Source organism: Melanerpes formicivorus, unplaced genomic scaffold (genome assembly GCF_026170545.1).
Source record: "Melanerpes formicivorus ecotype bairdi unplaced genomic scaffold, bMelFor1.0.p_v2 SCAF_35, whole genome shotgun sequence".
In the NCBI taxonomy this organism is placed as follows: Eukaryota; Metazoa; Chordata; class Aves; order Piciformes; family Picidae; genus Melanerpes; species Melanerpes formicivorus.
This window is the reverse complement of record NW_027142387.1, coordinates 7865623-7892539: the sequence shown is the minus strand read 5'-3', so window position 1 is coordinate 7892539 and position 26917 is coordinate 7865623. Positions and strand designations below refer to the sequence as shown.

Genomic DNA, 26917 nt, shown 5'->3' with positions numbered 1-26917 from the left:
CATTAAAAAGTTTGTCCTGCAAAGCTTGAGATTTGCTCTTACAAGCCCTTTTGATTCTTTGGTCACCTGTGAGCACAACAGACATCACCTTCTGTCCACGTGTGACCTGCTCTGCCTGGATAGCACCACAACTTCATGGCAAGAGGCCAGAACCTCCAGGAAGTATCAGGTTTTTAACTTGTACTTGGCATTTGGAGGTTTGAATGACCTCCTGGACACCTCCCAGATCCTCCCTCCAGTTTGCTAGATGTTTTCTCAAAAACTATTTCACACTCTCTTCCTTTGAAATAGACTTTCACACAGACCTCTAGAGCTCATCCAGTTTTTGAGATGGGCAGAATCCTCTTTTGAGCTATAAATTGCTGAATATTGATTACAAAAGAACAATCTACACTGTAGGATGTCACTAACATCTAAACAGCTTTTACAGGATTGCCTCTAACTCCAAGAACCCCCTTGGCATTCCACATCAATATTCCTTGCTTGCTGTGTCTCACTGGATAGCTTTTAATGAGCTTCTGTTGTGCTACCTAGTCCCTACCACATTTCAGCATTAGGGGTCAAACTGGTGAATTCTTGTAACACATCCCCTGGAATCTCACTTCTCTTTGGCCCTTTGATTCTGAAACTCAGCACAAAAGTCTGTATGCTTTCATCTTGGCTGCTCTTAATGCATGGGAGCTATGAGAGATGTTTACTATCATAGAATCACAGAATTGTTTTGGTTGGAAAAGGCCTTTAAGGTCACCAAGTCAAACCACTCTCTAACTCTGCTAAGTCTGCGGTTAAACCATGTCCCTCAGCATCACATCTCTGCCTCTTTGAAACACCTCCAAGGACAGGGATTATAACACCTCTCTGGGGAGCCCGTTCCATTGTTGGACAGCCCTTCCAGTGAAGAAGTTTCTTCTAATATCCAACTTAAACCTCCTCTGGGGCAACTGCAATCCATCTCCTCTTCTCATATCACTTGTTGCTAAGAGGAACCAAGACCCACTTGGCTCCAACTTCCTTTCAGGTAGTTGTAGAAGGCATGAAGGTCTTCCTTCAGCCTCCTCTTTTCCAGATGGAAAAACCCCAGCTCCCTCAGCTGCTCCTCACCAGACCTGTTCTCCAGAAACTCCACCATCTTAGTTGCCCTTCTCTGGACCTGTTCCAGCCACTCAACATCCTTCTTGCAGTGAAGGCCCCAAAACTGAACCAAATACTCAAGGTATGGCCTCACCAGTGCTGAGTGCAGGGTGACAATAATAATCTGAGTTTAGCTTTGAAACAAATGTAGTATTCTCTTCCTAAGCCAGTAGCTCCTTCAAAGGTAATAATGAACTACATCTTCTGTTTCACAATGAAGCTCAAGAAGAAAACCAACTTTCCACTTCAACACCACTACATTTTCCTGATGTTCCTCATTTCTTTCCATCCAAACCAATCCACTCAAGGACTTTGTCTACTGAATCCAAAGGGGCACCAAATGCTAAATGGATCCTTTCCATTAAGGCAGAGGGTGATACGGTAATAGAAAGATCTTTTGCCCTATGGGTGCCAACATAAAAACAAACAACCCAAACCTTTCTATGTTACAGTTGTTAATTTACTTTTACTCAGTTCTTTAAACCACTTTCCATTAGGAGAAAATAATAATTCTAATAAATAAACTGTTGTAATTATTTAATTTTAACATTTATTCTTGCACAGAAAGCCAAACAGTCAGAGAGAAGTGTTTCAGGCAAGTTATGGCATCATTTTTTCCTATTATTCCACACAAAACACATTCAAGTCCAACTGGGAAAAGGAAGCTTCAAAATGGTTTGAGTGCCTACAGTAGCATTCTTAAAACCTTTTAGGCTTAGTGTCTTTAGAGGTGGTGATTTTCCTCTTGGGTTTGGTAGTCTCGTCCATCAGTTCTTTCAGCTGCCCGATCTGTTCATCACGGAAGTCATTCAGCTTTTCTTCTGTGAGCTGGACTCCATACACAGTCTTTTCTCTCAAGTGTTCTTTGTCTTCATTAATTTGTTGCTGGATCAGTGCTGCATAGTTCTAACAAAGAAGAAATACAAAGGTCACAAAAGTGACAAAGGCAGGATTCGGGTTGACTTTTAATCCCATTTTGCCACAACATGTTACAGGATCACAGGATGTCAGGGGTTGGAAAGGACCTCCGGAGGTCTTTGGGCCCAACCCCCCTGCCACAGCAGGACCACAGAATCTAGCACAGGTTGCACAAGAATGATTCCAGACAGGGCTTGAAAGTATCCAGAGAAGGAGACTCCACAACCTCTCTGGGGAACCTGTTCCAGTGCTCTGTGACCCTTACAGTGAAGAAGTTCTTCCTTGTGTTGAGGTGGAACTTCCTGTGCTGCAGTTTACATCCATTGCCCCTTGTCCTATCACAGGGTACAAGTGAGCAGAGGCTGTACCTTCCTTCCTGACACCCAGCCCTCAGGTATTTGTAGAAATTGATTAGATCCACTCTATCTTCTCCTCTCCAGACTAAACAGCCCCAGGGCTTTCAGCCTTTCCTCCTAAAGCAGTGCTCCAGTCCCTTAATCATCCTGGTAGCCCTCTGTTGGACTCTCTCACGTAGATCCCTGTCCCTCTTGAACTGGACAGCCTAGAACTGGATGCAATAATATTCTTAAAACAGTCTGTTAAACAACACCAAGTGACCAAAAGCAATACACTTGTTATAAGAACTAAAAGATATGAAGCCATTTCTGGCATCTCTGGTCAATTTTATGTAGCTAAAGTGTGTATCATTCACAGATTCATTCTGTCATATCAAATTACTGCTGAAAACAACCCAGAATTGAAGTAGAGCTCAAATACATGCAGATATAATTCTTCAAACACATGGATAGCAATAGGGATCACTTTGGAAACTGATACAGCTAGAAAACTATTATTCCTGAAGAATTGTATTAGAAAAAGCTTCATTGGACCAACACCCTCTGCATTTCTGGGAACTGGTAAAGGAATCTGTAATCCAGTCCTGCAGTGCTCTAAAGCTAGGAGGAATTCAGCATCTCTGTGACTTCTGCCAGTCTGGGAAGAAATTAGTTAGTAAAATGAAAAGCAAGGGGAGAATGAGAAGGGGCTTCAAGGACGGATATCTCCATATCACAAAACTGTAGGAACATTCAGATTGGAAAAGACCCTTGGGATCATCAAGTCCAACCAATAACCCTACTCTACAAAAGTTCACCCCTAAACCACATCCACAAGCACTGCATCTAAATGACCTTTAAACACATATTGTGTACTGATTCCCAAGAGGAAGAGAAGAAAAGGATGACCCCCTCCCTTTCCCTACTGTTCTGAACATCGACAGTCTGTTCAGACTCACTTTTCATTCTGTTGTAACAGAAAGCATTAAGCCCCTAGTTAATTAAATACCAGCATTTTGTGTCCATGGGCAGGCAAAACAGTCAGTGTGCATCACATTAATACCAGGTTGATGAGCATCATAAAAGCAAAACTTCCTGAAGGGCAATGGAAGTGGCCAACAGGTCACAACAAGTACTGTAAGTATAGTTGGAAAATGGCTCTCTCACCACTTTGGAGCAATCTTGGACCATTATTTTTCTCCACTAAAACACTCAGGGCTTTTGCAAGAGCAGCAGTTCTGCAGATTTAATCCAGCAAGTGCTGTGTTCAAAGTCTATCAGCATGGATCCTCTTTGCTCCTCAGCTCTCTTTGCCCACCACCAGCAGCTCTCTGAGAAGCTGTAGCTAGTGCATTTGTCAGAATCCTGACGGCATTTCTACTTGCTGAAGTCAGCAAACCTACTTAAAGACACACTTAAACAATGAGCTGGAAGGGAGCCTAAACTTTTTGGTTTTCTCAAGAGGAGCTTAAAAACAAGCTCTACAATTAAGAAATTAATTTCAAAAGTTGATTTTTTTTTTACTGGAAAAGAAAAATAGGATTCTTTCTGACTTTAGTAAGATATCCCCGTGAAGGGGGCCTACAAGAAAGCCAGGAAGAGATTTTTTGCAAGGGCTTGTAGTGATAGGATGAGAGGGAATGGATTGAAGCTTGAGGAAGGCAAATTTAGATTGGAGATTAGGAAAAATTCTTTATAGTGAAGGTAGTGAAACACTGGAAAAGGTTGCCCAGGGAGGCTGTGGATGCCCCCTCCCTGGAGGTGCTCAAGCCCAGCTTGGATGAAGCCTTGAGCAACCTGGGCTAGTGGAAGGTGTCCCTGCCCATGGCAGGGGGCTGGGAACTGAATGATTTTTTAAGGTCCCTTCCACCTCAAACCAGGTTAGCAGGAACTAACCAATCCCACTGCAAAGCTTAATTCATGGCTATTGAAAAAAAAAAAAAAGAGAGATAAACCAGGGTAAACAAAATGAATTTTTTATTAATGTAGGCTCTGAACTAAACTGATTCCTTTTTTCCTTTTATAATGGGGAGATCAGAAATGGTAGAACATTGTGATCAAGTTACCTAATTTCAAAACAAGAAAAATCACAATGGTTTCATAATCTTTCTCCACAGCACCTCTCCCCTTTTTACACTACACACATGTTCCCAAACAGTGACAGTGTAATAATCCCACATTATGAACAATTTCTTTACCACGTGCCCAACTGCCAGGTCCACACATGTATTGAAAACCCCTAGGGATGACGACTCCACCACCTCCCTGGGCAGCCTGTTCCAATGCCTGAACACTCTGTCAGGAAAGACATTTTTCCTAATCTCCAACAATCTCCAATTGTTCCACCTCCCCTGGAACAATTTCAGGCCATTTCCTCTCATTCTATCACCTGATAATAAGGAGAAGAGATCAACATTCACCTGGCTCCAACCTCCTTTAAGGGAGTTGTAGAGAGCAATGAGATCTCCCCTCAGACTCTTTTTCTCCAGACTAAGCAACCTCAGTTCCCTCAGCTGCTCCACACCAGACCTGTTCTCCAGGTCCTTCATCAGCTTCACTGTCCTTCTCTGGATCCATTCCAGCACCTCAATGTCTTTCTTCCAGTGAGGGGCCCAAAACTGAACACACTACTCAAGGTGTGGCCTCACCAGAGGTGAGTACAGGGGGACAATCACTTCCCTGGTCCTGCTGGCCACACCAGCAATGATTAACCACCTGGGAGGGGCCAGGTGCAGGAATGTGCTATGGAACAGTATCACAGTATAACTTAGGTTGGAAAGGACCTCGAGGATCATCGAGTCCAACCTATCAACACAGACCCCATGACTAGACCATGGCACCAAGTGCCACGTCCAATCTCCCCTTGAACGCCTCCAGGGTCGATGACTCAACCACCTCCCTGGGCAACCCATTCCAATGACGAATGACTCGCTCGGTGAAGAACTTCCTCCTCACCTCGAGTCTAAACCTCCCCTGGTGCAGCTTGAGACTGTGTCCTCTTGTTCTGGTGCTGGTTGCCTGGGAGAAGAGACCAACCCCTTCCTGCCTACAACCACCCTTCAGGTAGTTGTAGAGAGCAATGAGGTCACCCCTGAGCCTCCTCTTCTCCAGGCTAAACAATCCCAGCTCCCTCAGCCTCTCCTCATAGGGCTTGTGCTCAAGGCCTCTCCCCAGCCTTGTTGCCCTTCTCTGGACACGTTCAAGTGTTTCGATGTCCTTCTTAAACTGAGGGTCCCAGACCTGGACACAGTACTCAAGGTGCGGCCTAACCAAAGCAGAGTACAGGGGCACTATGACCTCCCTGCTCCTGCTGGCCACACTATTCCTAATGCAGGCCAGGATGCTATTGGCCCTCCTGGCCACCTGGGCACACTGCTGGCTCATATTCAGGTGGCTGTCAATCAGCACCCCCAGGTCCCTCTCTGTTTGGGAGCTCTCCAGCCACTCCGACCCCAGCCTATAGCTCTGCATGGGGTTGCTGTAGCCAAAGTGCAGCAGCTGGCACCTGGACTTGTTGAATGCCATCCCATTGGACTCTGCCCATCTGTCCAGTCGGTCGAGGTCCCTCTGCAGAGCCTTTCTACCCTCTAACTGACTAACATCTGCCCCTAACTTTGTGTCATCTGCAAACTTGCTGATGACTGACTCTACCCCTTCATCCAGATCATCGATGAAGATGTTGAAGAGGACAGGGCCCAGCACTGATCCCTGGGGGACACCACTGGTGACTGGCCGCCAGCTGGATGTGGTACCATTCACTACCACTCTCTGGGCCCGGCCCTCCAGCCAGTTCCTAACCCAACCTAGAAACAACTGACTCCATTGCATGATTGGCTACAATTTTACAAACTCTGTTGATCAGAAGATCACCTTTTCCAAAACCACCTCATTAATTACTGCTCAAGAGTCTCCAATTTATTTATTTTTCCACATAACCTCAAAGCTTCACATTTCACAAAGCATCAAAGAATCCAGATCATGGAAGTGGTCCTCACAAAACCCTGCTGTCCACTTTCATGGATGCCCTGCATCCAGTCACACAGCAACAGACTGAATTTCCTCATTCCTTGAGGACAGTAGTTCCGCTCTGCAGCGTTTCCAACCTGCTCTCATCTGGCCCTGTTACCCTTGGCTTTCTCCTCATTCATGTTCTAGCTGAACAAATCTTCTGTACATGCCAGAAAGCCTCAAGACTCGTGGTTTCGCATCGATTGCTGCTGTGAGCAAAAATTCAGACCTGCACCCTGGAAACCTGCTGAGTATTGGCTGGCCCCTGACAGAAAATGGAACTTTCTCACCCCGCTTTATCAAAAGGCAGTGATGCACCAAAGAAAATGTTTCAGCCTTTACAAAAGAGCTGGGAAAAGATCAACCACATGGCATACCTCATTTTCTCTGCCTGTGGTGGCAGAAGAATGAAGAGTGTCCAGCCCTGGAGCCCTCAACACAGGAAGGATGTGGACCTGATGGAGCAGGTCCAGAGGAGGGGCAGAGACAGGAGACACAAAATGGAAGACAAGCCTGCACCATTGTACAGCCAAGAATGGCAGAGGTGCACAGATGGGCAGGTATGGCAGACAGCCAAGGACAACCTCTCCACCTCTGTGGGCTTTTTAGGTTGGTTGGTTAAGTAGCTCCTACTGTAGTGACTTCCCTGCTGCACACAGGGAAAACAAAAGCAAACCACCGGCTGAGTGCTAAAAGCCTTTGCACCTTGGATATGACAGCCACCAGAAATAATCAGAAGCAGAAGTCATCCAAGTCAAGGTAACCTTTCCTGATCATTTACCACCAAAAGATGAACATGTTGGGTAGAAGGTTGAACTTGATGATCTTAGAGGTCTTTTCCAACCTTAATCATTCTATGAAAAGATGACTGATTCAGTATTTAATGCCAGCTACCCACACCACAGAACAGTCTGGGTTGGAAGTGACCTCCAAAGGTCATCTAGTCCAACTGGATCAGGTTGCTCAGAGCCTTGTTGAGCCTTACCTTGAATACCTCCAGGGATGGGGCAACCCCAGAGCTACACTTCTCCAGGTACCCATCCCAGTCTTAAAGGAGGATAAGACAATGAGGTCCCTGCACTACCAACAGTACGTGCAACCACAGGGACACCCCAAAACTCTCTATATGACCAGCACAGAGAGGCAGATGCCTCCCCTGAATTCAGTCCTTAGAGATGCTGGTGCTGCCCACAGATCCTGTTGTCTCCAGCATGTAAGCTGAAGCCAGACATTGGGCTCTCCTCAAATCCTCTGACACATTCAACATTTGAGCCTCCAAGAGATTTTTGCAGAAACACAGAAGGTATTTGTTGCAATCAGTAACCACAGAGGGGGTTTATTTAGATTCACTAACTGAAGCAGATACATCTTTGTCCTCTGCTCTCTGCGTCATCAGCATTCACAGAATGCACAAACTGATCAAAAGGGCAAAGGGATGGGTGACATTTGAGGTTTTCAAGATACCAGGCACTGCAGAAAGGGTGTCAGCTGTGTTGCTTGCAAAGTTGAGAAAGGATTAAAGACCAAAAACCACACACCCAAAAGCCCCGCTCCATGGCATGATTTGCCAGAGACCAAATTGGTTCCTCAAACATCATTCAAGACCACAAGCCCGGAGCACTCATAAAATGGCTTGAGTTGGAAGGGACCTTAAAGACCATCTAGTTCCAAACCCCTTCCATGGTTAGGGATACTTCTCACTAAACCAGGTTACTCAAAGCTTCATCCAGCCTGGTCTTAAACACTTCCAAGGAGGCGGCATCCACAACTTCTCTGGGCAACCTGTTCCAGTGACCCACTATTCTCATGTCCAATCCAAATCCATCTTCTTCCAGTTTGAAGCCATTCCCCTCACCCTGATACTACATGCTGTTGTCAGAAGTCCCTCTCCAGCTACTCCAGAGGTACTGTTCAAATACTGGAAAACTGCTCTAAGGTCTCCCTGGAGCCTTCTCTTCTCCAGGCTGAACAAACCCAACTCTCTTAGCCTATCCTCATAGGAGACATGTTCCAGCCTTCTGATGATCTTCACAGCCCCTCTCCAGACCCTCTCCAATAGATCCATGTCCTTCTTGCGTTGGGGGATCCAGGGCTGGACACAGTACTCCAGGTGAGGTTTCACAAGAGCAGAGCAGAGGGGCAGAATCATCTCCTTGACCTGCTGGCCGCACTGCCTTTGATGCAGCCCAGGACACAGCTGGCTTTTTTGGCTGCCAGTGTGAAAAAAAAAAATCTCATCTTACTATGGGATACATCTCCTATCCACAATGACAAACAATCCAAGGGAAAGAAAACTCTCCCTTTTCTAACAAATTTACCAAATAGTAATTGAGAAGGAGTTCCAAAACCAAGTTGTGTGAAGAGCAGCTGGGATGAGCTATTTTGTATTTCAGTCCACTATTGATGGAAAGATATGCAGAGGCCATGTCAAACCATGAGGACAGCTTGGCACTTGTGAGGGGATTGTCTATATCTAAATGTTGGTCTCTTCTCCCAGGCAACCAGCACCAGAACAAGAGGACACAGTCTCAAGCTGCGCCAGGGGAAGTTTAGGCTCGAGGTGAGGAGAAAGTTCTTCACCAAGCGAGTCGTTCGTCATTGGAATGTGCTGCCCAGGGAGGTGGTGGAGTCACCATCCCTGGAGGCGTTCAAGAGGAGATTGGACGTGGCACTTGGTGCCATGGTCTAGTCATGAGGTCTGTGGTGACAGGTTGGACTCGATGATCTTTGAGGTCTCTTCCAACCTTAGTGATACTGTGATACTGTTACAGGTCTAAGGAAACCTGAGATGTAGGCTGTCTTCCTGCTGAGTGTCAGGGAGACAACCTTCTGTCTTAAACATGATCTGATGATTTCATGACTTGATGACTGGATACAGTGCCCTCCAGAGATGCAGGGCTCATCACTGCTGAAGCAACTGTGTCTCTCTCTTGTTGGCTGTAGATGACAGGCTTCAGTCAACTTCCTTCCTTTCTTATGGGAAAAGGAAGAGTTTAGCATTTGTTTTTGTGGGGTTTTAATTACAAAAGGCAACCAAAACAACATTTCTCCTTGAATGGACCTATAATCCCTCCCCTGGTGTTTGCTTTATCTTTGGGTAACTGCTGAAGTCAGACTCAGCAACATCCTGAAGCACACGGTGGCAAAGAAATTGCAATTCCTTTATATCCCGAGGAAATAGTGAATTGGGCATATTTTAATTGCTGGGGATGAAAAGCTACGTCACCACTTCTGATCACAAGGCACAGAGGTAAATGATTTCCAATTTGAGAGAGACAGGGATCTGCTGGAGAGAGTCCAACAGCGAGCTAGGAGGGTGATTGGGGGACTTGAATATCTCAGCTATGAAGAAAGCCTGTGAGACCTGGGGCTGTTTGGTCTTGAGAAGGCTAAGAGGGGATCTTATCAACATCTATAAATATCTGAGGGGTGGGTGCCAAGGTGAAGGTACCAGGCTCTTTTTGGTGGTGCCCAATGATGGGGCAAGGAAAAATATGTACGAGCTGAATGCAGGAGGTTCCACTACAACATGAGGAGACACTTCTGGTTAGGCCACACCTCAAGTACTGTGTCCAGTTCTGGGGCCCTCAGTTTAGGAAGGATGTTGACTTGCTGGAACGAGTCCAGAGAAGGGCAACGAAGCTGGTGAGGGACTTGGAACACAAGCCCTATGAGGAGAGACTGAGGGAGCTGAGGCTGCTTAGCCTGGAGGACACTCAAGGGTGACCTTATTGCTCTCTACAACTACCTGAAGGGAGGTTGTAGACAGGCAAAGGTTGGTCTCTTCTCCCAGGCAACCACCACCAGAACAAGAGGACACAGTCTCAGGCTGTGCCAGGGGAGGTTTAGGCTGGAGGTTAGGAGGAAGTTCTACACAGAGAGAGTGATTGCCCATTGGAATGGGCTGCCCGAGGAGGTGGTGGAGTCACCATCACTGGAGGTGTTCAGGAAGAGACTTGATAGGGTGCTTGGTGCCATGGGTTAGTTGATTAGGTGGTGTTGGATGACAGGTTGGACACGATGATCTTGAAGGTCTCTTCCATCCTGGTTTGTTCCATTCCATTCCATTCCATTCCATTCCATTCCATTCCATTCCATTCCATTCCATTCCATTCCATTCCATTCCATTCCATTCCATTCCATTCCATTCCATTCCATTTCTTATGGTAAAGCAGACAGAGCACTGGAGCAGACTGCCCAGAGAGGTTGTGGAGTCTCCTTCTCTGGAGACTTTCAAAACCCAGCTGGATGCGTTCCTGTGTGACCTGCCCTAGGTGACCCTGCTTTGGCGGGGCGGTTGGAGTGGATGATCTCTGGAGGTCCCTTCCAACCCTGAAAATTCTGTGATTCTGTGTGTGAAAGGTAAAGCCACGAGAAATATACCAACATCCTGTTCTCCCAGAAGATGCAGGAAAGATGCTAAACTATGTGATTATTGATCACATTGCAGGGTAGTGGCCAAAGCAACACAAGGATGAACAAACTCTAACTCTACACAACTGTTACTATATAAAAGCTGGCATTTAGCACTGTCAGGATGGCCGAGCGGTCTAAGGCGCTGCGTTCAGGTCGCAGTCTCCCCTGGAGGCGTGGGTTCGAATCCCACTTCTGACAAACAGCGAATCTTTTCCTGGGGGTACTGATCAACAGCTGCCTAAACATGAGCCAGCAGTGTGCCTAGGTGGCCAAGAAGGCCAATGCCATCCTGGCCTGCGTTAGGAATAGTGTGGCCAGCAGGAGCAGGGAAGTCATTGTGCCCCTGTACTCTGCATTGGTTAGGCCGCACCTTGAGTACTGTGTCCAGTTCTGGGCCCCTCAGTTTAAGGACGTTGAGACACTTGAACGTGTCCAGAGAAGGGCAACAAGGCTGGGGAGAGGCCTTGAGCACAAGCCCTATGAGGAGAGGCTGAGGGAGCTGGAATTGTTTAGCCTGGAGAAGAGGAGGCTCAGGGGTGACCTCATTGCCCGCTACAACTACCTGAAGGGTGGTTGTAGCCAGGAAGGGGTTGGTCTCTTCTCCCAGGCAACCAGCACCAGAACAAGGGGACACAGTCTCAAGCTGCACCCGGGGAGGTTTAGACTCGAGGTGAGGAGAAAGTTCTTCAACAAGAGAGTCGTTCACCATTGGAATGTGCTGCCCAGGGAGGTGGTGGAGTCACCATCCCTGGAGGTGTTCAAGAGGGGATTGGACGTGGCACTTGGTGCCATGGTCTAGTCATGAGGGCTGTGGTGACAGGTTGGACTCGATGATCTTCGAGGTCTCTTCCAACCTTATTGATACTGTGATACTGTGATACTGTTTTATTTGCTTTATTTGCAGTTTGAGGAAAGAGAATGACAAATTGTTCAGCTAAAATGGAGCCAGGGAATATAATTGCATCATACTTAGTAATCAGCATGGAGAATTATTATTTGATCAGGAAGGTATAAAATGAGCTACTTTTTTTTTTTAACACAGTTTACTAACATGGTTAAACTAGAAGAAATTACATTTATTTAGAGGAATATGGGGGGAGGGAAACCTCAAGGACTAACTCAGCTTTCTTTATGGCTTAGACAGCATGTTATTTAATGTCCTTTTTCCATCTAAGATTTATGAGATTGTAATTTGAGGTGAAAGTGGGACCCTTGTGGCCCACCCATCAAGGTAAACCTATCTACAAGCTGTTAAATCCATACAACAGCATCACAGTACATCATAGATTCATAGAATGGTTTAGGTTGGAAGGGACCTTGAAGATTATCCAGTTCCAACCCCCCTGCCATGGGGCAGGGATCCCTTCCATTGGAGCAGATTGCTCAAGGTCTTGTCCAACCTGGCCCTGAACATCTCCAAGAAGAGGACATCCATGACCTCCCTGGGCAATCTGTTCCAGTGTCTGCCCACCCTCACTGTCAAGAATTTCTTCCTAATCTCCAGTTTAAATCTCTTCTCCTCAAGCTCTAATCCATTCCCTCTTGCCCTATCACTACAAGCCTCTGAGAAAAGTCCCTTCCTGGCTGCCTTGTAGGCAACCTTCTGGTACTGCAAGGCCCCTCTAAAGTCTCCCCAGAGCCTTCTTTTCTCCAGGCTGAACAGCCCCAGCTCTCATCAGAGTGACTTTACTGTCATTTGTGGAAAAACAAGCTGGAATTAATTAATTCTTCTGGGATGCACAAGACTTGCATCAGTACTGCACACTAGGGCCAAAATCTAGGTCACTAAAAGCTTTTTGCATCATCTGATAACAACCATAGTCTTTAAGATCTTCTTCACTTATGTTAATAACCTTCATCTCAGCCCTTAAATAGAAAGCTTGAGCTCATTCTGGGGAAGAAGAAAGGGAAAAAAAATAAATCAGAACATACTTGAAGGAAAAACAAAACATTTGAAAAATAAAATGGCCAAATAAGTTCTGAAAAGAGAGTTCTGAAATGTAGATGCAGCACAAGAAATGGGGCAGGAGGAAGAGATGGGAGGTAGAACAAAAGAGGTAGCATAGAATAGAATTAAGCAGGTTGGAAAAGGTGTTCAAGATCATCAAGCCCAGCTGATCACCCAACATCATCTAATCAACTAAACCATGGCACTAAGTGCCCCACCCACTCTCTTCTGAAACACTTTCAGGGATGGTGACTCCACCACATCCCTGGGCAGCCCATTCCAATGGCCAATCACTCTTTCTGTGAAGAAATTCTTCCTAACATCCAGCCTAAACCTCCCCTGGCACAGCTTGAGACTGTGTCCTCTTGTTCTGGTGCTGGTTGCCTGGGAGAAGAGACCAACCTCTGCCTGTCTACAATCCCCCTTCAGGTAGTTGTAGACAGCAATAAGGTCTCCCCTGAGCCTCCTCTTCTCCAGGCTAAGCAATCCCAGCTCCTTCAGCCTCTCCTTGCAGGGCTTGTGCTCCAAACCCCTCCCCAGCTTTGTTGCCCTTCTCTGGACACATTCCAGCAAGTCAACATCTTTACTAAACTGAGGGGCCCAGAACTGGACACAGGACTCAAGGTGTGGCCTAACCAGTGCTGAGTACAGGGCACAATGACTTCCCTGCTCCTGCTGGCCACACTATTCCTGATACAGGCCAGGATGCCATTGACCTTCTTGCCACCTGAGCACACTGCTGGCTCATGTTCAGCCTACTATTAACCAGCACCCCCCAGGTCCCTTTCGGCCTGGCTGCTCTCCAGCCACTCTGACCCCAGCCTGTAGCACTGCATGGGGTTGTTGTGGCCAATGTGCAGAACCTGGCACTTGGATGTGTTAAATCTCATGCTGTTGGACTCTGCCCATCTGTCCAGCCTGTCAAGGTCACTCTGCAGAGCTCTCCTACCCTCTAACAGATCAACTCCTGCCCCCAGCTTGGTGTCGTCTGCAAATTTACTGATGATGGACTCAATCTCCTCATCCAGATCATCAGTGAAGATACTAAACAGGATGGGGCCCAGCACTGATCCCTGGGGCACACCACTAGTGACTGGCTGGCAGCTGGATGTGGCACCATTCACCACCACTCCCTGGGCTCAGCCCTCCAGCCAGTTCCTAACCCAGCAGAGAGTGCTGCTGTCCAAGCCATGGGCTGACAGCTTGGCCAGGAGTTTGCTGTGGGGGACAGTGTCAAAGGCCTTGATGAGGTCCAGGTATACTACATCCACCAGGCAGTCACCTGATCATAGAAGGAGATCAGATTGGTCAGACAGGACCTGCCCTTCCTAAATCCATGCTGGCTGTGCCTGATCCCTTGACCATCCTGTAAGTGCCATGTGATTGCACTCAAGATGACCTGTCCCATGATCTTGCCTGGCACTGAGGTCAGGCTGACAGGTCTGGAATTCCCTGGTTCCTCCTTCCAGCACTTCTTGTGGATGGGTATCACCTTGGCCACCTTCCAGTCATCTGGGACCTCTCCAGTGAGATAGGACTGTTGAAAAATGATGGAGAGCAGCTTGGCCAGCTCACCTGCCAGCTCTCTCAGCACCCTAGCATGGATCCCATCCAGTCCCATGGATTTGTGGGGATCCAAGATGGTCATGCAGATGGCTTCCAGTGGCTTCAAAAGATCTTCTCATGGTTCTCTTCCCTTGGACAGGTTGCATCATTTAAAGTAACACCACCACCACTCCCCAAAAAAAAAACCCACAATAAAATCATAAAGAAAACTATTCTTCTCTGCAGCCCATATCAGTATTTGAGAGTCCTTTCAATTGACACTGGAGGCACAAATATATTAAAAAGCCCATTAGAACTTCATAGATATTAACAATTTCCAAACAGAAGATGGGAAAGTGTTCAGTTTGCACCCTCATCTGGCATTACCCTGATTCTGATACCAGTCTCATGGCTGTGACTGGGCAAATAAGCTACAGACCTAAAACGCTCAACTTTTCCCAAGAAGGTCATTTTGTGTTTTCATACAAACCCTGATCATTTCTCAGCCATTTGCTAGATGGTTATTTCCTGACTTGTTTTGCAGCTCTATGCTCGGCCTGGCAGCATCTGGCTAATAAAAAAAGCTGTCCTGAGCACTTTCATCTGCTGCTGATGTTTTGTCTGGCAAATATTATGCCACAGTCTCACAGATGAATCAAGGTTTTATCGCACGCTGTTAATTCAAAGCAGGGCAAGGGAAAAGACTGCAAGTGGTATCAGTTTGTTTTTAGGAACTTGACTTCCTCAGTTTGTCAGCTACACTGGGATATTTCTACTGAAACATCAAGCTAAGGAATCTTGGCAAAAGTGCTTCAATGCAGATAATTCCCAGACAAATATCAACACCAAGTACAGGAATTTCACCTAAAAAATCCAAACCCTATTTCCAGGAGCATACACAACTCTGACTGAAGCACATCACTTACAGACTCCCATATTAATCCTTTAAATAGAGGAAAAGCATCTTCAAATTGCAGGTTTTTCTTTCAGAAGTATGACTTCCAGATTTTGATGGAAGGCAGTAATTTCTCATCTACAGATTTGCCAAAGGAAAATAAAGCCAGTTTCCAAGACAACCACATCAGTTTCTCAACTGCTAGATACTAAGAACATGCAAAAGATTACATATCCCAGATGATGACACTTGAAAGACTTCCCATGCAAGTTCTTCTACTCAAATTATGCCAAATTAAGCTTTCCAAGTCTATACATATGTCCAAAAGGAACCTTGGGCTTCTTATTTTCCCATTAAATTCCTATATGCTCATTAGAGCCAAAAACCTCAAACAAATATAGTAATGAAGAAAAAGTTAAATATAAACAAAAATGCAAACACAGAATCACAGTGGTTCGGGTTGGAAGGGATTTCACAGGTAATCTAGTCCAAGCCTCCCGCAGTAAGCAACTAGATCAGCCTGACCTCTAGTATCACCAGTGATGGGGCCTCAACTACCTCCTTGGGCAACCTGCTGCAGTGTTCCACCACCCTCATGGTGCAGAACGTGTTCCTAACATCCAATCTGAATCTGCTCTTCTCTAATTTCAAACCATTGCCCCCTGTTCTGTCACAAATCACAGAATCACCAAGATTGGAAGAGACCTCAAAGATCATCAAGTCCAACCTGTCACCACAGACCTCAGGACTAGACCATGGCACCAAGTGCCATGTCCAATCCCCTCTTGAACACCTCCAGGGATGGTGACTCCACCACCTCCCTGGGCAGCCCATTCCAATGGCTAATGACTCTCTCAGTGAAGAATTTTCTCCTCACCTCAAGCCTAAACTTCCCGTGGTGCAGCTTGAGACTGTGTCCTCTTGTTCTTGTTCTGTCATTCCAGGCCTTGGCAAACAGACCCCTCTCCAGCCCCCTTCAGGTACTGGAAGGCCCCTATTAGGTCCCCCTGGAGCCTTCTCCAGGCTGAACCCCAGCTCCCTCAGCCTGTTGTCGTAGGACAGTAGCAGCCATCTTGCATTGATTTCCCTGACACCAAAAATAACCTTTCTGCTGAGAGTGCATTGATTTTTTTTTACTTCAGTGGACCTGTAGAAGAGAAAGATGCTTGCATGAATTAGGTAAAAAGCCACAAGCAATATTTAATAAGCACATCAGGAGATCATTAGTGTAAAAGTCAGATCCATCCCTTAGGAAAAACTGGTAGAAACTTCCCCAGTTTCAAGTGAACGCATCCATAAAGATCATCTAGTTCCAAGCCCCTGCTATGAGCAGGGACACCTCCCCCTAGCCCAGCTTGCTCAAGGTTTCATCCAATCTGATGCTGAACACGTCCAGGGAGGGGGCATCCACAGCCTCCCTAGGCAACCTGTTCCAGTGCCTGCCCACCCTGTCAAGAATTACTTCTTAATCTCCAGTCTAAATCTGCCCTCCTCAAGCTTCTATCCATTCCCTCTCCTCCTATTGTTACGAGGCCTTGTAAAAAGTCCCTTCCTGGCTATTCTGTAGCCCCCCTTCAGGTACTGCAAGGCTGCTCACATGTCTCCCCATTGCCTTCTCTTTTCCAGGATGAACAGCCCCAAACTCTCCCAGCCTGTCCCCATATGAAAGGTTCTCCAGCCCTCTGATCATCTTCATGGCCTCCTCTGGACCCACTCCAGCAGCTCCATGTCCCTCTTCTGCTGGGGGCACCAGAACTGGATGCAGTACTCCAGGTGGGGTCTCACAAGAGCAGAGTAGAGGGGGAGAATCACCTCACTCATCCTTCTGGTTACACTGCTTTTGATGCATCCCAGGATACAGTTGGCCTTCTGGGCTCCACTTTGTGCATTACCTGTTCCAATATGATATATGGGATGCTAAACTAGCATAGAAAATTTGGCAACAGAAAATACTGAGTCAAAGGCTGATTTTCTTGGCCAGTCTTACCATGGTGCTTCTAGTAACAAGGGAGAGACAAAAACCCTACCTGTGTGCATGTGAAGGCATTTCAAATAGACAAACAAGGAGTCATTGAAGTTTATCAACCTGCTTCTTCAACATGGCACAGACATTGAGCTACACAGGGAAATGGCCATGAATAAAAGAAAGACTATGTACAGGTGGACCAGTCTGACTTCAGTAATAAATACTGCCACTGGGAAACATGGACAAGTTCTCATATAAGGGTGCTGCATGGGTATGACGTTCCAGCCAGCATGGATTTAGGAAGGACAGGTCCTGCCTGACCAACCTGATCTCCTTCTATGATCAGGTGACTGCCTGGTGGATGTGGGGAAGGCTGTGGATGTAGTCTACCTGGACTTCAGCAAGGCCTTTGACACCGTCCCCCATAGCAAACTGCTGGCCAAGCTGTCAGCCCATGGCTTGGACAGCAGCACACTGCGATGGGTTAGGAACTGGCTGGAGGGCCAAGCCCAGAGAGTGGTGGTGAATGGTGCCACATCCAGCTGGCAGCCAGTCACTAGTGGTGTCCCCCAGGGATCAGTGCTGGGCCCCATACTGTTTAATATCTTTATTGATGATCTGGATGAGGGCATTGAGTCCATCATCAGTAAATTTGCAGATGACACCAAGCTGGGGGCAGGAGTTGATCTGCTGGAGGGTAGAGAGGCTCTGCAGAGGGACCTCGACAGGCTGGACAGATGGGCAGAGTCCAACAGCATGAGATTGAACACATCCAAGTGCCGGGTTCTGCACATCGGCCACAACAACCCCATGCAGTGCTACAGGCTGGGGTCAGAGTGGCTGGAGAGTGGCCAGGCAGAGAAGGACCTGGGGGTGCTGGTTGATGGTAGGATGAACATGAGCCAGTAGTGTGTCCAGGAAGCCAGGAGGGCCAATGGCATCCTGGCCTGTATCAGGAACAGTGTGGCCAGCAGGAGCAGGGAGGTCATTGTGCCCCTGTACACTGCACTGGTTAGGCCACACCTCGAGTCCTGTGTCCAGTTCTGGGCCCCTCAGTTTAGGAAGGATGTTGACTTGCTGGAAGGTGTCCATAGAAGGGCAACAAAGCTGGTGAGGGGTTTGGAACACAAGCCCTGTGAGGAGAGGCTGAAGGAGCTGGGATTGCTTAGCCTGGAGAAGAGGAGGCTCAGGGGGTGACCTTATTGCTCTCTACAACTACCTGAAGGGAGGTTGTAGACAGGCAGAGGTTGGTCTCTTCTCCCAGGCAACCACCACCAGAACAAGAGGACACAGTCTCAGGCTGCGCCAGGGGAGGTTCAGGCTGGAGGTTAGGAGGAAGTTCTACACAGAGAGAGTGATTGGCCATTGGAATGAGCTGCCCGAGAAGGTGGTGGAGTCACCATGACTGGAGGTGTTCAGGAGGAGACTTGATAGGGTGCTTGGTGCCATGGTTTAGTTGATTAGGTGGTGTTGGATGATAGGTTGGACACAGTGATCTTGAGGGTCTCTTCCATCATGGTTTATTCTATTTTATTCTATTCTATAGAATCATACAATAGTTTGGGATGGAAGAGACCTTAAAGATTGTCCAGTTCCAAGCCCTTGCCATGGGTCGCGACAGCTCCTACCAGGCCAGCTTGCTCAAGGCCCCATCCAACCTGCCTTTGAACATTTCCAGGGTTGCCACCTCCACAACTTCTCTGGGCAACCCATTCCAGTGCCTTACCACCCTTGTGGTGAAGATTTTCTTTCTAATATCTAATCTCAATCAACCTTCTTCTAGTTTGAAGCCATCACCCCTCATCCTATCACTACCTATCTCTCTGGCTCTCCTGCAGTCAATCTGCTCAGCCTGGTACTCTTCAAAGTTCTATTCTACAGAAATAATTCAATTTATATGACCACAATCATTTGGTTACAGTGTCTTCCATCTTGCCTTGAAAGAGCAGCAAGAGGGCATCTCTCTGCTAATAAATGTCTACTAATATCATTGACATTTTCCTGAAGACAACTAACAACATACTGGTTTATGTTTGTAAAATCACTCTGTGGACAGAAGGCTTATTTCTGCAGTCAACATCTACTTCATGGTACTTCATAAAAGGCAAAGAAAATTAACTCATTAGTCTCTGTACTAGACCCAGTGCAAATTGTTGAAGTTCTTGTTGCTGCAGCAGCAGAACCCACTACAGCACAGGAAGTTCCACCTCGACATGAGGAAAAACTTCTTTACTGTAAGAGCACTGGAACAGGCTTCCCAGAGAGGCTGTGGAGTCTCCTTCTCTGGAGACCTTCAAGACCCATCTGGATGCATTCCTGTGTGACCTGCACTGGATTCTATGGTCCTGCTCTGACAGGGGGGTTGGACTCAAAGATCTCCAGAGGTCCCTTCCAACCCCTAACATCCTATGATCCTGCAACAGTCAAATTTTAGACCAGACATACACTTTGTAAAGACACAAACATTACCTCTGACAAATGAATCACACAAATTGTTTTAAAAGCCTTTGTGTTTTCTAAGCACTGGAACAAATCTGAGTGTTTCCTTCCTCTTTAGTTTTATTACTCTCAAAATCACAACAGAAGCTTGTTTATTCTGTTTTAGTTTCCTAAAATATTATGATATATCATATGGTAGAAAATACCACAGCCAGAAATTCCTGCAGACAAAAACAGTCAGAGAAATTTAAAGTTCCCATTCTAAACACAGTTCTAAAACTCTGCTGATTTTGTTAAAGCAGTTTCTTAAGGTCACAAAAACCTAAAGCTTAGAAATCTATAGATCTTGCCAAGGGTTTTTACCTTGCAGATTTTCATACAGTAACTGAACTATTTCAGAAGTAGAATAGAATAGAATAGAATAGAATAGAATAGAATAGAATAGAATAGAATAGAATAGAATAGAATAGAATAGAATAGAATAGACCAGACCAGGTTGGAAGGGACCTTCAAGATCATCGTGTCCAACCCATCATCCAACACCACCTAATCAACTAAACCATGCAACCAAGCACCCTATCAAGTCTCCTCCTAAACACCTCCAATGATGGTGACTCCACCACCTCCCCAGGCAGCACATTCCAATGGGCAATCACTCTCTCTGTGTAGAATGTCTTCCTAACATCCAGTCTGAACCTCCCCTGGCACAGCTTGAGACTGTGTCCTCTTGTTCTGGTGGTGGTTGCCTGGGAGAAGAGACCACCTTAGCTTTAGAAAACAAATGTCATCAGTATAGAATCATAGAATGGCCTGAGTTGGAAGGGACCTCCAAAGGTCATCCAGTCCAACCCCCTCTGCAGTAAGCAGGGACATCCTCAACTAGATTCAGTATTCAGTATCATTAAGGTTGGAAGAGACCTCAAAGATCATCGAGTCCAACCTGTCACCACAGACCTCATGACTAGAGTAGGGAGGACACTACTGCCCACTGCAGGCTTGAACTCACGACCTTCCCATTAAGGGTCTTATGCGCTACCAACTGAGCCACTTAAGGTGGTTCAGGTTGCCCAGAGCCCTGTTGAGCCTCACTTTGAATATCTCTAGGGATGGGACCCTGACCCTGGGGCCCTGGGCAGCCTGTTATGTTCAAGAGGAGCCTTGCATCTCTAGTGACTACATCAGAGCCCCCAAATCTGGGAGAGAAAAAAAATCTGTAATCATCTGCAAGTCACTATCTATTTATCCCTTTATCCAAGGGCTCTGACATTTAAAGGGATTTTTTATAGCATCTGTCACAATACAGCAAGTATGGGCTGGGTTGTCACAGAAGACTGGGGAGGATTAAGTACAAAAGGAAAATTGACTGATTCACAGTTTCAAAATTCAATAAAGTACTGTAGAGACAGCTAATCTGAAAGCACTTCTGAGAAACTCCATTAAACATTCTGTACTCTTCATGAGGAGATCAAATACATATCAAATTCAAGCCTCAACACATTCTCCTCTGATCTCTATACAACAAATACTTCCAAATGGATTCACCTAAATCTTGTTCTCCTTCTTTTCTGGTCTTGGTTGGTTGGTTGGTTTGGTTTGGTTTAGAGGGTTTTTTTGGGGGGATTGGTGTTTTTTTGGGGGGAAAAAGTGGGATTGAGGGAGGTTGTGTTTTATTGGAGGGGAGAGCTGCTATTGCAGGACCTTTTGCAGCTTGCTTTCAATTAGCAAACAACAGGGAAATCAGGGTAAGGGAGTAATAAGGGGATGGAAATCAAGTCAGTCAAATAGCTTAGCTGTACATACATTGTTTGGAAATCAACACTGAGTTAATAAAACCTTAATCCTGACTGCCTCCTTATTCCTAAAAATTCTCACCCACCTAGAAGCTCTCCCTTTTCTTCTGTGCAACCACAAACTGTCCAGTTCCAAGTAAAGTACATGCCAAACTGAAACAGACATTCATTTCCTTCACTGATCTAAAAGAAAGCATCTTAAAAGAGAATAGGAAAGCACCAGAGCCAGGAAAATATCAAAGCAACCTGACAGAAACCCAAGATGTGCCATGTTAAGATTGGTCACTTTGGCTTGGCTCTGTGCTCTGGCTGCCAGCCTACAGGTGCTTTCACAGCTGAGTACCACAGTGTTTAGCCACAGTGGAAGCAGCCTGCCTGGAGAGGAGATAACAAGAATGGAAAGTGTAGCACCTTAGTTTGTAGTTCTGCTTGTGTGTCAAACCCCCTTGAGATAAACCACCTCTGCTCTGAGTTAAGTGGTACCACTTAATGATGTTGGAATGGTGCATGCACGTGGATGCTCTCTCCACACCAATACAAAGATGCTTTTATCATTAGTGCAAATGTCAGAGTGCTGCACTGTCTACACTGTGCTAAGCAACAAGTCCTGGTTCTACTGTACATGATGAGGGAAAGAAGGGGTTTCAAACTGACTACAGTTATCACAATCATTTGGGTTGGAAAGGACCTTAAAGACCATTCAGCTCCAACCCCACTGCCATGGACAGGGACACCTCCTACTAGACCAGCTTGCTCAAGGCCCTGTTCAACCCGCCTTTGAACACTGCCAGGCCTGAGCCTCTGCTCCTTCTCAGGCAACTGGTTCCAGTGCCTCACCACCCTCACAGGGAAGAATTTATTTCTCATGCCTAATACAAAACATGCTTGTCCTAGGTGATCCTGCTTTGGCAGGGGGGGTTGACTCAATGGTCTCCAGAGGTCACATCCAACCCCTACCACACTATGATTATATGACTCTTGTTTGAAGCCCTCATCCTGTCACTACATGCGTTCGTCAAAAGCCCCCCCTTCAAATACTAGCCTACTGGCCATGCTATTACTGAAACAGATACTTTGCTGTCCTGCAGAATGTTTCATGGGCCTCCAGAACTAAAAAATCAACAACAAAACACATGCTTGCTATATGGGGGGAAATAATAATAATCATCATCATCATCATCATCATCCTCCAAGTAACACCAATCTCACTGCATTTGTGAAGTTGCCAGTCCAGGGGAGTGCTTGAACTAATCAAATCTGTTTAGTGATGCAGGAGAAACTCCTGCTCACCAGTGTCATGAAGATGAAGCAAGTGAGCAGAACACACAGACCCAGCAGGTCACAGCTCTGAGCACTGGTCCTGTAGAGGAAGCCATTGGGTAGCAAGGGTTCTTCAGTCATCCCAGCACATTTCTATCACAGAAATGATGGAAAGACCAAAACAACAGTTGTTTACCTCAAAATCCACTTGGAGGCTGCTTGCTGAACTCCCCTTATGGGACAGACATTGAAGGCATCCCCATGGTCTGGTCCCAGGGCGATGGGCAGGGATTGCTTTGCTATCTTGACCATACTACACTTCCCAGGTCAGCCCAGCTCCTTGTGGATCACAGAACCATTTTGGTTGGAAAAGACCTCCAAGATCATTAAGTCAAACCATTCCCTAACTCTATAAAGGCTGGTGCAAAACCATGTCCCTCAGCATCACACCTTTGTGTCTTTCAAACACCTCCAGAGATGGGGGTTCAACCACCTCTCTGGGCAGCCTGTTCCAGCATTTGAGAACCCTTTCAGTGAGGAAGCTTCTTTTCATATCCAGCCTAAACCTCCCTTGGTGCAACTCAATGCCTGCAGAGCTCTGACATGCAGGCACATATGCCCCAGTAAACTCAGCCTTAAAGTCCACCAGCTGCTGCAGTGCAGGACTAACCCTTACTATTGCCTGCTGCCCCACAACATCAGAACACAACCAACCTAATGGTTTCACATTAATTTTTTATTGCTTGAAAAACACCAAAACTAAGCCTTTGCAGCAATGGTGGGGATGGAAACAATGGAATCATTGCTATTCTGCTGCATTTATTTATGAGAAAAATAAAGCAGATCTCCTCATCCTCACTGAGCTGCCTGCTCTGCCCACTAGAGCATTGATTTTACAAATAACAGCTTTGCAAAACATCCTTCTTTGCAGAACACAGCTCAGTAATGTTTGATTTCATCAGGTAGGTGGAGAATTTCCCTGGGAAAGTTCTGCCACAATCGTTGTCAGAGAATCACAGAATGTTAGGGGTTGGAAGAGGCCTTGAAGGGTCATCCAGTCCAACCCCCCTGCCAAAGCAGGATCACCTAGAGTAGACTACACAGGAACACATCCAGGAGGGGGTTGAGTATCTCCAGAGAGGGAGACTCCACAATCCCCCTGGGCAGCCTGTTCCAGTGTTCTGTCACCCTCACAGGGGAAAAAAAAATTTCCTCATGTTTACATGGAACTTCCTATGCCTCAACTTCCACTCATTGCCCCTTGTCCTGTCATCACCAAGAGCCTGGCCCCATCCTCTTGTCAAAAACTATCACACCTGTTTGAAGTACCTTTAAGATGCTATCTTCCCTCAAAAATGCTGCCCACAAGCAATCTAATCTCAAATGAAAACAAACAAACAAACAAACAAATCCCATTTCTTGGGGAAAAAAAGGAGGAAATCTTTGGGAAGAAACTTGGCTAACTTGCCAGTGGTAGATGCATCACCGTACCCAAAGCTTCCCTCAACAAACGGGATGTGCGAAACAGCACATGGGGTCATGAGAACTTCAGCTCGCACAACAGAACTGAACATCTGACACCCCCCCCCCCAAAAAAAAGGCAAAGCCAAATGAAAACAAATTCAAAGTGCTCATTCACACTGCAATTACCTTCATTACACACTGCTGCATGCTTTCTGCTGGACTACAAAACCAAATTCAAGCGGAGCACTGTTAGGTATCAGTCTGGCTAATGGATCTGAAATTTGTGATGCCATGAGAAGCTGGAATTAAGGCTTTGGGGTACCATGGAACTCATTTGCATAGAAAATTCATATGCTTAATTTATTGCAAGCAATACTTGGTGCTGTGCATTGGAAGTGTGTATTTACAAGTAAGTGCACAAATAACCCATTAAAACCAACACAACACCAATAATGTAAACAGCACAATACTAGTTTCCAAGCCTTGTTAATTGCCATAATAGTCACAGAAGCTCAGAATGGTAGGGATTGGAAGGGACCTCTGAAAATCATCAGTCCAACCCCCCTGCCAGAGCAGGATCACCTAAAGCACACCAAGGCCCAAGGAGGGCCTTCAATGTCTCCAGAGATGGAGACTCCACCACCTCTCCAGACAGCCTGCTCTAGTGCTCTGCCACCATCAAAGTAAAGTTCTTCTCATGTTTAGGTGGAACTTCCTGTGTTCGAGTTTCTGCCCGTTACTTCTTGTCCTGTCACTGGGGACCACTGAGATGAGTTTGGCTCCATCTTCCTAACACCCACTAATAAGATCCCCCTTCAGTCTCCTCTTGTCCAAGCTAAACGGACCCAGCTCTCTCAGCCTTTCCTCATATGACAGAGATTCCAGTCCCCTCACCATTATAGTGTCCCTGCACTGGACTCTCTCCAGTAGTTCTTCATCCTTTGTGAGCTGAAGTGCCCAGAACTGGCCACAGTACTCCAGGTGAGGCCTCACCAGAGGCAGGAGATCCTTCCTCAACCTACTGGCCACACTCCTCTAAGATGATTGAGTCCAGCTGTTAAGACCACCATGGCCATTTAACCCCTTGTCTCTGTACAGCTTCTTAGTTGTTCTTTCTTGTCAGAGGCACCTACAACTTAGCCAGCTGTTTTTTTTAATATGCCTAAAGGTTCCATAAGAACTTGTCCAGCTGCAAGTCATTGAGACTTGGGCTTCTAAGTCATCCTCCATCCAATGGAAAAGGTCTCCATTATGACTTCTAGGCAATCCTGAAACAGGCATACTTCATCCATCCAAAATCTTTCCATCATGAAGCTTCTTGAGTGCTACAAGGTGTCTGGGTTATCCTCTATTTGACTAAAATACTGCTCTATACAGAACTCTGAAGAATACAGGCATCTTTATGTGCTGCTCTTTTTCCACTCCTGGGATTTAATGCACCAGCTGGAAACAAAACTTTAACCAGCTCTATCGTAAAAGATAAATATTTAATTGCTTATAGCATAGGTTATGCTTATCAAGGAAAACAAACACAGTCCCAGGCAAACTGCCATCCATGTTTCTAAAAACAAAGGTCTACCACAACTATCAGGTCAATTTTAGGGGACCATTCTGCTGCTGAGGAGTGGCACCTGCTGGCAGACAGGCACTCTGCAAAAAAGAGATTTATCAATCACATTTAAAAGGAAAGACAGGAAAGGCAGGCAAGGAAGGAAAGGCAGGTGAGGAAGGAAAGGCAGGCAAGGAAGGAAAGGAAGGCAGGAAGGAGGGGAAGGCAAGGAAGGGAATGAAGGGAAGAGAAGGGAAAAGGAAAGGAAGGAAGGGAAGGAAAGGAAGGAGGGGAAGGAAGGGAAGGGAAGGAAAGAGGAAAGGAAGAAAGGGAAGGAAAGGAAGGGGAGGAAGGCAGGGAAGGAAGGGAAGGAAGGGAAGAGGAAAGGAAGGAAGGGAAGAGGAAAGGAAGGAAGGGAAGGAAGGGAAGGGAAGGAAAGAGGAAAGGAAGGAAGGGAAGGAAAGGAAAGAGGAAAGGAAGGAAGGGAAGGAAAGGAAAGAGGAAAGGAAGGAAGGGAAGGGAGGGAAGGAAGGAAGGGAGAAAGGAAAGGAAAGGAAAGGAAAGGAAAGGAAAGGAAAGGAAAGGAAAGGAAAGGAAAGGAAAGGAAAGGAAAGGAAAGGAAAGGAAAGGAAAGGAAAGGAAAGGAAAGGAAAGGAAAGGAAAGGAAAGGAAAGGAAAGGAAAGGAAAGGAAAGGAAAGGAAAGGAAAGGAAAGGAAAGGAAAGGAAAGGGGAAAGGGGAAAGGGGAAAGGGGAAAGGGGAAAGGGGAAAGGAAAGGAAAGGAAAGGAAAGGAAAAAGGAAAGGAGGAAAAACAGCTCACTTATTCACAAAGTAAGTCTTTCACTTGCTTCTTGGCTGATGATTTTTGTCTTAACAACATAACTCCTTTCATTTATAGTGACGGCACTGAATTGCCCATGAACCAGCGCAACATTGCTAGCGCTGCCTCTGAAATTTCCTTTGCTCTCTTCTATTAGCAGCAGAACAAGGGGGGAGAAAAAACGCACAGCCATACAAGATCTCAGCTCTCTAAACCACTAAGGACATCATATGGGTTTGTTATTTAATTAAAATTCTTCACATCATGGATGTCTTCAATAAATTCTTCCAATGAGTCAGTGTAATGGATGTTTAAAAGCTCGCTAGCGTGCTTCGCTGCAATCAACGCAGTTTAAAAATTCAAGAGGCCCAGAAACCAGCTGAACATCGTGATTTGCTGTACACCTTAAAATTAATTCTAAGCATTACATCAG

General features: G+C 46.2%; 1 protein-coding gene and 1 non-coding gene across 2 annotated transcripts in view; one reads left to right on the top strand and one right to left on the bottom strand.

Annotated features, from left to right (window-relative positions):
• Nucleotides 1-1651: 1651 nt before the first annotated feature.
• The window catches only part of SDHAF3 (succinate dehydrogenase complex assembly factor 3), a 39338-nt gene continuing 14072 nt past the window's right edge, over nucleotides 1652-26917 (bottom strand). The window contains exon 2 of the mRNA XM_068157074.1: nucleotides 1652-2037. Within this exon, the coding sequence (XP_068013175.1) occupies nucleotides 1831-2037 (207 nt within the window). The 3' untranslated portion in view covers nucleotides 1652-1830. The remainder of the gene's footprint in view (nucleotides 2038-26917) is intronic.
• TRNAL-CAG (transfer RNA leucine (anticodon CAG)) lies at nucleotides 10924-11006 on the top strand. The gene has a single exon. It is a non-coding gene; the product is annotated as a tRNA-Leu (tRNA).